The 10,782-nt window shown below is 42.5% G+C and overlaps 1 protein-coding gene across 1 annotated transcript in view; it reads right to left on the reverse strand.

The window, feature by feature from the left end:
• Window positions 1-5,203: 5,203 nt before the first annotated feature.
• LOC100555966 (lens fiber membrane intrinsic protein) overlaps window positions 5,204-10,782 on the reverse strand; it is a 7,644-nt gene continuing 2,065 nt past the window's right edge. Inside the window, exons 2-5 of the mRNA XM_062965077.1 lie at window positions 10,279-10,549; window positions 9,104-9,244; window positions 8,156-8,290; window positions 5,204-6,888 (exon numbers count right to left, since the gene is read on the reverse strand). Coding sequence (XP_062821147.1) covers window positions 6,821-6,888; window positions 8,156-8,290; window positions 9,104-9,244; window positions 10,279-10,453 — 519 coding nt within the window. The 5' untranslated portion in view covers window positions 10,454-10,549 and the 3' untranslated portion in view covers window positions 5,204-6,820. The remainder of the gene's footprint in view (window positions 6,889-8,155; window positions 8,291-9,103; window positions 9,245-10,278; window positions 10,550-10,782) is intronic.

The following is a 10,782-nucleotide window of genomic DNA, read 5'->3' on the forward strand; positions in this document are numbered from 1 at the left end:
TCCATCGTCCACGTGTGGGTCGGATGGGTGAAACTAAAACTTGGATCGACTGGGGAGCTATGACTCCCATTATCCAGTTTTCAGCACCGACTAGTACAATCTGATTGGGAACCACCACTCCCATTATCCTGTTTTCGGGGTCGTGAAACTACAAATCCCATCATCCATATGTAGGTTTAGAAGAGAAACTACAACTTGCATTACTCGTAGGGACGGATGGTGGAACTACAATTTCCATCGTCCACGTGTGGGTCGGATGGGTGAAACTAAAACTCCCATCATCCACTAGTAGGATCAGATGGGGAGCTACAATTCCATTTATCCAGTTTTCAGCACCGACTAGTACGATGGGATGGGGAGCTACGACTCCCATTATCCTGTTTTCGGGGTCGTGAAACTACAAATCCCATCATCCGCATGTACGTTCAGAATAGAAACTACAACTTGCACCGTCCACTCATAGGGACGGATGGTGGAACTACAAATTCCATCATCCACATGTGTCACCCACTAGTAGGATTGGATGGGGAACTACGACTCCCATTATCCACTTGCCGGATTCAGAAACTACAAATCCTACTGTCCTTTTGTGGAAACAACTCTCATCATCCATTTATAGGGAAGGATGGGAAAACTACAGCTCCCACCATCCACTTGCAGGGTCAGATGGAGAACTACAACTCTCACCACTCACTCGTAGAACTGAAGAACATATACTTGTCAGGTCTGTTTGGAAACTATAATTCCCATCAGCCACTTGCAGGTTCAGATGGGAAGCTACAACTCCCGTCCTCCACTCTTAGGGTCAGATAGTAGGAGCTACAACTCTAAGTCTCCACTCAAATGGGTGGCTGTAGGGGGAACTACAACTCCAATCATCCACTTGTAGGGTCAACGGGAGGAAACAATAACTCCCATCTTCCGCTCATATAGACGGCTGTGGGGAACTACAACTCCCATCGCCCACTCATAGTATCCGAGATTTGGAAGGGACCCCCAAAGGCCATCCAGTCCAGAACTCCCACGACCAACATAAAATACTGGAAGGGTTTGGTGGGCATTGATCTTGAGTCTGGGAGTTGTAGTTCACTACATCCAGAGAGTTGTAGTTCACTACATCCAGAGAGTTGTAGTTCACTACATCCAGAGAGTTGTAGTTCACTACATCCAGAGAGTTGTAGTTCACTACATCCAGAGAGTTGTAGTTCACTACATCCAGAGAGTTGTAGTTCACTACATCCAGAGAGTTGTAGTTCACTACATCCAGAGAGTTGTAGTTCACTACATCCAGAGAGTTGTAGTTCACTACATCCAGAGAGTTGTAGTTCACTACATCCAGAGAGTTGTAGTTCACTACATCCAGAGAGTTGTAGTTCACTACATCCAGAGAGTTGTAGTTCACTACATCCAGAGAGTTGTAGTTCACTACATCCAGAGAGTTGTAGTTCACTACATCCAGAGAGTTGTAGTTCACTACATCCAGAGAGTTGTAGTTCACTACATCCAGAGAGTTGTAGTTCACTACATCCAGAGAGTTGTAGTTCACTACATCCAGAGAGTTGTAGTTCACTACATCCAGAGAGTTGTAGTTCACTACATCCAGAGAGTTGTAGTTCACTACATCCAGAGAGTTGTAGTTCACTACATCCAGAGAGTTGTAGTTCACTACATCCAGAGAGTTGTAGTTCACTACATCCAGAGAGTTGTAGTTCACTACATCCAGAGAGTTATAGTTCACTACATCCAGAGACTCCAACAATGATGGATCTGGACCAAACTTGGCACGAATACTCAATACACCCAAAGGTGAACACTGGTGGAGTTTGGGGAAAAGAGTCCTTGGCATTTGGGAGTTGTAGTTTCTGGGCAAACTTTGGAGCAAAAGCAAATTCCTTCTCCTTTTCATTGGGATGGGAAAAAACCTGGAGTCGTCCTCCCCCTGGCGGACAAAATAAACAATATTATTTTTGTGTGTGTTTTTTCTGGATCGGAATGCGGCACAACAGGTGTGCAAAGGTGCGCTCCACTCGCTGGACACACCTGTGCCTCGATGGCTCGGTCGGGATTGTTCGGTGCCGTCCCGAGACTTTGGGCCGCCTGAGGCTCAGCAGACACTGAACGTGGATCATATTTGTATTTGTATATTTATATTTATTATATTTATTATATACTAGCTGTGCCCGGCCACGCGTTGCTGTGGCGAAGTCTGGTGGTGGCATTGGTTAAAAATTGTTGTGTAATTTTTATTTGAGGTTATTTGCAATTTTTTATTAATTTTATTGTAAGTTATATTTTTATTTATTATATTTTATTATTTTCTTGTATTATTTTTAGTTATTTTCTGTTATTATAGTATTTTATTGTATTAATTTTTTAGTGTTTTTTATTATTTTTTATTGGGTTGCTAGGAGACCAAGTTGGAGGAGCTTAGCCTTCTAACTGGCAGCAATTGGATAAAAACAATTATTCCTCTCCCTCTAATTAGGACTTTTTTTCTTTTCTTTTTGTTGTATCAACCTAGAGGCGTGGATGATGGGTTGTGTTGTCAAATTTCGAGGTTGGGGGGCCTGTAGTTTTGTTGTTTTGTGGGTCGCCGTGATGCCATCACTCTTTTATATATATAGATTACTAGCTGTGCCCGGCCACGCGTTGCTGTGACAAAGTCTGGTGGTCTGGGAAATAAAGTATCGTATATTATCTGCTTAGAACTGGATTATATAAGGCCCCTTGTACACAGCTATATAAAATGCACACTGAAGTGGATTATATGGCAGTGTGGAGTCCAGATAATCCAGTGCAAAGCAGATAATATCTATATACAGTAGAGTCTCACTAATCCAAGCTAAACGGGCCGGCAGAAGCTTGGATAAGCGAATATCTTGCATAATAAGGACTGATCAAGAAAAAGCCTATTAAACATCAAATTAGGTTATGATTTTACAAATTAAGCACCAAAACTTCATGTTATACAACAAATTTGGCAGAAAAAGTAGTTCAATACGCAGTCATGTTATGTTGTGATTACTGTATTTACGAATTTAGCGCCAAAATATCACGATATATTGAAAACATTGACTACAAAAATGGCTTGGATAATCCAGAGGCTTGGATAAGCGAGGCTTGGATTAGTGAGACTCTACTGTATATATAAAAGGGTAATGAAATTTCGGCCTAGGACAAAACAACAAAACTACACCTCCCAGAAACACTAAACTTGGCAGCACAACCCCTCATCCATGCCTCTACGTTCATACAACAAAAAGAAAAGAAAAATAAAGTCCTAATTAGAGGGAGAGGAATAATTGTTTTTAGCCAATTGCTGCCAGTTAGAAGGCTAAGCTCCGCCCACTTGGTCTCCTAGCAACCCACTCAGGGGACAGGCAGAGTTAGGCCTCACTTGGGCCTCTTCCACACTACCTCTAAAATACAGATTATCTGATTTCCCATACCACCATACTTCGCCACAGCAACGCGTGGCTAGGCACAGCTAGTAAGATTATAAATGGGTTATATAGCTGTGTGGAAGGGCCTTGAGTCTACACTGCCATATAATCCAGTTCAAATCAGATAATCTGTATTTTATAGGCAGTGGGGAAGAGGCCTAAGTGAGGCCTAACTCTGCCTGTCCCCTGGGCTGAGTGGGTTGCTAGGAGACCACATGGGCGGAGCTTAGCCTTCTAACTGGCAGCAATTGGATAAAAACAATTCTTCCTCTCCCTCTAATTAGGACTTTATTTTTCTTTTATTTTTGTTGTATGAACATAGAGGCATGGATGAGGGGTTGTGCTGCCAAGTTTAGTGTTTCTGGGATTTGTAGTTTTGTTGTTTTGTCCTAGGCCGAAATTTCATTACCCTTTTATATATATAAAAGGGTAATGGAATCACGGCACCAGACAAAACAACTAAACTAAACACCCCACAACCTCGAAAATTGACAGCACAACCTCTCATCCACGCCTCTACGTTCATACAACAAAAAGAAAAGAAAAATAAAGTCCTAGCCACAGCAACGCCTGGCCGGGCACAGCTAGTTTATATATATATATATAGATTATTATTATTATTATTATTATTATTATTATTATTATTATTATTAGAGCCCCAGGTGGCGCAGCGTGTTAAACTGCTGAGCTGCTGAACTTGAGGACCAAAAGGTTGGTGGTTCGAATCCAGGGAGCAGAGTGAGCTCCCGCTGTCAGCTCCAGCTTCTGCCAATCTGGCAGTTGGAAAACATACCAATGTGAGTAGATCAATTATATATATATATATATATGTACAGTAGAATCTCACTTATCCAACCTCCACTTATCCAATGTTCTGTATTATCCAGCGCTATTGGCCTTTTAGTAGTCAGTGTTTTTGTAGTCAATGTGTGCAATACATTGCGATATTTTGGTGCTAAATTCGTAAATTATTACATAACATTACTGTGTATTGAACTGCTTTTTTTGTTTTAAAACACGATGTTTTGGTGCTTAATTTGTAAACTCGTAATATAATTTGATGTTTAATAGGCTTTCCCTTAATCCCTCCTAATTATCCAACATTTTCACTTATCCAATGTATATACAGTAGAGTCTCACTTATCCAACATTCGATTATCCAACGCATTTTGGCAGTCAATGTTTTCGATATATTGTGATATTTTGGTGCTAAATTCGTAAATACAGTAATTACAACATAACATTACTGCGTATTGAACTGCTTTTTCTGCCAAATTTGTTGTATAACATGATGTTTTGGTGCTTAATTTGTAAAGTCATAACCTAATTTGATGTTTAATAGATTTTTCCTTGATCCCTCCTTATTATCCAACATATATGCTTATCCAAGGTTCTGCCGACCCATTTATGTTGGATAAGTGAGACTCTATTGTGTGTGTGTGTGTGTGTGTGTGTGTGTGTGTATATATATATATATATATATATATATATACACACACATACACACACACACACACACATATAAAATCTGTGAGGAAAAGGTGGGTTATTATTGTATGCATTTTACATATTATAATATTATAATATATTTTTGTCTCCCATGTATGTGACTTGCCCCATTTGTTTGTTTGTTCTGAAGGCATTCCACAGTCACTTGATGTAAATAAGGAAACGTTTCGGCCAGATTGAAGCACAAGAATCAGTCGTGACAATAGTATCGGCCGGTCAAGAAATAAGGAAATGCAGATTAGCACCAAATGTCAACACGGCTGAACTTTACTTAGTATTGACTTCCCTTCTGTGAGGCATCTCTGAGAACCCCTTCCTTCCCCAAGAAATGCTTTCATTCAAATTTAAGAGGAAAAATTTAAGAGGAGGTCACCAAAGGCCACCGTTGACCCACTGAATCAATGGGTTTTGACCACAGTTGACTACAGTTGACCCACTGAATCAATGGTTGTTGACAACAGTTGACTACAGTTGACCCACTGAATCAATGGTTGTTGACAACAGTTGACTACAGTTGACCCACTGAATCAATGGTTGTTGACAACAGTTGACTACAGTTGACCCACTGAATCAATGGTTGTTGACAACAGTTGACTACAGTTGACCCACTGAATCAATGGTTGTTGACAACAGTTGACTACAGTTGACCCACTGAATCAATGGTTGTTGACAACAGTTGACTACAGTTGACCCACTGAATCAATGGTTGACAACAGTTGACTACAGTTGACCCACTGAATCAATGAGTGTTGACCACAATTGACTATAGATGATTCATTGAGTCAATGAGTATTGACTCCAGTTGACTAGCGTTGTCTCATTGAATCAAAGGGTGTTGACCACAGTCGACCCACTGAATCAATGAGTGTTGACCACAATTGACTGCAGTTGACCCATTGAGACAATTAGTGTTGACTACAGTTGACTAGCATTGACTCGTTGAATCAATGGGTGTTGACCACAGTTGACCCATTGAATCAATTAGTGTGGACTACAGTTGACTAAAGTTGACCCATTGAATCAATGGGTGTTGACCACAATTGACTACAGTTGACCCATTGAATCAATGACTATAATCAATTCAATGAGTCAATTGTTGACTATAATTGATTCAACTGTTGACTATAATCAATTCAACGGGTCAACTGTTGATGATAATTGATTCAACTGTTGACTATAATCAATTCAACGGGTCAACTATTGATGATAATTGATTCAACTGTTGACTATAATCAATTCAACTGTTGACTATAATTGCTTCAATTGTCGACTGCCATCAATTCAATGGGTCAGTTGTTGATTATAATCAATTCAATGGGTGAACTGTTTTCTATAATCAATTCAATGGGTGAACTGTTTTCTATAATCAATTCAATGGGTCAATTGTTGACTATAATCAATTCAATGGGTGAACTGTTTTCTATAATCAATTCAATGTGTCAACTGTTGACTATAATCAATTTAACTGTTGACTATAATCAATTCAATGTGTCAACTGTTGACTATAATCAATTTAACTGTTGACTATAATCAATTCAATTGGTCAACTGTTGACTATCCTATCAATCGTTCTGAGCAATGGTTGACCCATTGAATCAATGATGTTGGCCTGCTCTACCACAGTTGAGCCCATGGGTCTACTTGAGTTAGCCCAATAGGACCAAGACCATCATACAAGGAAAGCTCCTCGCCCCAGGCCCCCCAATGTCACATCAGCAAAGATCTGGAGATGGTGTTGGTGGTGGTCTTCTCAAAAATCCCTGAAGGAGATGGATGGTGGTGGCAACGGGGGCCACTAGGAAGCCCAGGATGACCAAGATGCTGGAGAGGAGAGGGTTGGGCCGGAGGGCCAGGAGGAGGGCCGGGAGTCAGCCGCTGGCCACGTTGGAGCTCTCTGGGGACGTGTTCCGGGGCACGGCACAAATGTGGAAGATTCCTGCAGAGAGGAAGGAAGAACGTGTCAATGGGGATGGTGGGATGTCCACAAGACCTCGACACAAAGGTTGAGGACACATCTCAGTCCTAAAGTGAAGCTACAATGGGGTTTTATTAGCAAGATGGGTTCAGAAAATCCTTTTCCCACTGTCCTTAGAAGCTGAGAGAGTGTGACTTGCCCACAGACAACCTAAGTGAAGGTTCAAATTAGTATTTGGATTATTATAATAATAATAAATAAATAAACACAATAATATAATATAATATATAATGTAATGTTCACAATTCCCATGGAGTAAACAACAAAACCACTGGACCCAATCACACCAAATTTGACCACAAAAGACATAGTCATCCAAGGAAGTGAGAGGAATCTCATCTATATATATAAAAATGTAATGTGCATAATTCCCATGGAGTAAACAACAAAACCACTGGACCAAATGACACAAAATTTGGCCACAAAAGACATAGTCATCTAATCTATGTCTTTCCATCAAAAACCCTATAAAATTAGCCCCAAATTACAGAAAACCCCCAAAACTAAAAATTACAAACTACGCATGCGCAGAGGACCCCAGGAAACTTGGTGATGTTAGCCAGGGGGCAGGGCTTCAAGGTAGACATATTCCGGACAGGAAACAACCAGAGCCAGCTAACACCTCCCAACAAAGGATTCCCCCTCAGAGTTGTTGTTGTTGTTGTTGTTGTTGTTGTTATTATTATTATTATTATTATTATTATTATTATTATTATTAGGTTCCTGAGAGCCCTCAAAATGAACAAAACCTGGCAGCTAGCATTAAAAATCTCTATGATCTGGACAGTAAATAAAGAACAACACTCTGAAAATAAGGGTATTCCAGACAGGAAACAATCAGAGGCAGCTAACAACTCCCAACAAAGGATTCCCCCAGGGAGGAAACAACCATGTTTCGAAGCTGCAAGCTCATTCAATGCTAATCAAGCTGACCAATTACAACAATCATATTTGTCTCCACAAACAAAAACCCACATAGGACGACACCACAGCAACACGTGGCCGGGCACAGTTAGTATTAATATAAAATAGCAACAACAACAACAACAACAATAACAACAACAATAATAATAATAATGCATTCTAATATTAATAATAGATATATAGCCACTTGTGAAGAGAAGAAATAAACATGATGATGATGGTGATGAGGAGGAGGAGGATAATATATTGAGATAAAACACAACTAAAATGTAAGATATAGAGTTAAAATGCAGGTGGAAATGACCTGCGGAAATGGTGAGGATGATGGCGATCCAGCCCAGGATGTAGGACCAGGAGAAGCGCCACTCGGCGTAGCGTTTGGCGTAGAAATTGACCGTCACGCCGGTGTAGACCGAAACCCCCAGCAACGCAAACAGTCCTGGGAAGAAGGAATGAAAGATTGAGGCCGAAGCTTAGCTCTACTACAGTGGCTCCCAAACTTATGTGGCCTGCCGAGCCCTTTCCAGAAAAAATATTGCTCAGCATCCCCTGGAAAGGGGGCGTGGCTTAGAGGGGTGGGCGTGGCTCCTGCTCAAGAGGGCGGGGCTGAGCCTCTCCCTTAGTCCAAGCTGCAGGGCTGGGAAGTGGGCGGGGCCACAGATAGGCAGCCAGGACTAGGGTGGGCGGAGTTACGAGCTCTGAGATAGGGCTGAGCTTCTATCCCTGTCCAGGACACAGGAGGCGGGGCTAGAGCAGGGGGCGGGGCCTCTATACCCCACCCTCATGTTCTCAGGGGAGGTCTACAGAGGCTCTTGGGAAGAGGCCCCGCCCCTAGCCCTGCCCTTTAGTCCTAAAAGGCCTCTCAGGAGAAATATAGAGGCTCAGCCCTGTCTCATGCTCTTGGGAAGAGGCCCCGCCCCCACCCCTAGCCCCGCCCTTTAGTCCTAAAAGGCCTCTCAGGAGAAATATAGAGGCTCAGCCCTGTCTCATTCTCTTGGAAGGAGTCTCCGCCTCCTTCCCTAGCTCCGCCCTCTGTGTCCCAACAAGCGCCTCAGGGGAGGTATAGAGGCTCAGCCCTGTCTCAGGCTCTTGGGAAGAAGCCACGCCCACTCCTCTAGCTCCGCCCCCTGTGTCCTAACAGGCGCCTCAGGTGCTCAGCCCTGTCTCTGGCACTTCGGAAGAGGCCCCGCCCCTCCTTTGGGAATCACTGCTCTAATAGGAAAACGACAACCGCCCCACAAGTTGGTCCTACCAGCCAGGAGGAGAGTGACTCCCGCCGAACGGGTGCGGATTGAACGGACGCCGCCGGAGTAAGCGGTCAGGCCCAAGATGATCCCGGCGAAGGAGGTGATGACTGAGAGGATCATGAAGGCCCGCGTCGTGTCCCAGAAGGCTGCAGGAGGCATCAATCAATCAATCAATCAACCAGTCCCTGGCCAAATCCTGTAACTGGTAATTGAATGTTTTACCTATGCTGGAAACCGCCCTGAGTCCCTTCGGGGAGATAGAGCGGTATATAAATAAAGTTATTATTATTATTATTATTATTATTATTATTATTATTATTATTATTACTATTATTATTATTGCTGAATGCTTATACTAAAAATTAAACTGGCATCCGAAAGTTACGGAATCTTAATGAAAATGATTGGGGAGTGTTTCGGTTCTTTTTTTCTTTTCTTTTTTTAAATTAAAATTTTATTGATATATATAAGAGTTAAATACAACGAAAGAGTGAGAACCATGGTTGTTGACAGAAAGTGAAGGAAAAAAAATATAGAAAATCTATTTTTTTAAAAAGAGCGAAGGAAGGAGTGTGGGAGTGGGAAAAGGAAATAAAGAAAGGAATAAAAAGAATAAAAAAGGAAAAAATTAAAAAATTAAAAAGGAAAAAACAACAATCAAGAAAATTAAAAGGAAAAAAAACCTGTAAATACATATAAAAATGACTTCCATCTTTGCCTTTGCATTTCCAATTCTAAAGAAAAAAAGAGGATGATGAAGAAGAAAAAATCAACCTCTTTTTCAAAAATAATAAAGACAAACACAAAAAAGAATGTTGTCCTTTATGTTGGCTGAGTCAATGGTTCTTTGCTTTTCATAAAATAGTAAGAAGAGTGTTTCGATTCTTAAATTCCCACCGCCCACACGTTTCCTGCATGTTCCTAATATCGATTCGTGTGCACGAATTTAACGAATTGGATACGATATACGATGATGTTGCACAACCCTAATATATATTATTAATATTAATATTATAGACTCTGTATGTCTAATGTTGTTCTTTGTGCATCGGTTGCTCTGGCACTGCAATTGTGATAAAAAGAACCTTTGGGTTGTTGTATGTTTTCCTTTGTTGACAAAGGACCCGAGACAGATGCGCTGAGGATTGTACCAGTTGCCCCGCCCGCCTGCCGCCCGTACCAAGGGTGATGGTGTGCGGGTGGCACTTGCTCCCCAGGCAGAAGCGCCACAGGCCCTGGTGGCAGAGGGTCCCCGAGTAGCGGTACTGGACCCAGAAGTCGGTGGCCGTGGCCACGATGAGCAGGACCAGCCCCGAGGCCGCGCACAGGAGCCCGCCCCCCATCAGGCCCAGCATCACGGGCCCGGCGGCGCCGGAGAAGGAGGAGGAGGAGGAGAGGGGCTCCGGCGGGGGTCCCTCCTCCTGGAGAAGCACCAGTGGGGACGGGTCGTCCTGCCAAAGAGAGAGAAAGAAGGGAACGAGACAGGGAAGAAGAGGGAGAGAAGGAGAGGCCCATCTTGAACCCAGCCAGTCCAAGACCTATTGCGCCCAATCTGCTGACCATTAGGGTTCTAGGGCCAAAGTGGGGTCTACTTGTAGGGTTGTGTGTGGAACTACAACTCCCACCATCCACTTGTAGGGTCGTGTGGGGAATTACAATTCCCATCGTCCACCTGTAGGGTTGT

This window comes from Anolis carolinensis, unplaced genomic scaffold (genome assembly GCF_035594765.1).
Source record: "Anolis carolinensis isolate JA03-04 unplaced genomic scaffold, rAnoCar3.1.pri scaffold_14, whole genome shotgun sequence".
Taxonomy (NCBI): domain Eukaryota; kingdom Metazoa; phylum Chordata; class Lepidosauria; order Squamata; family Dactyloidae; genus Anolis; species Anolis carolinensis.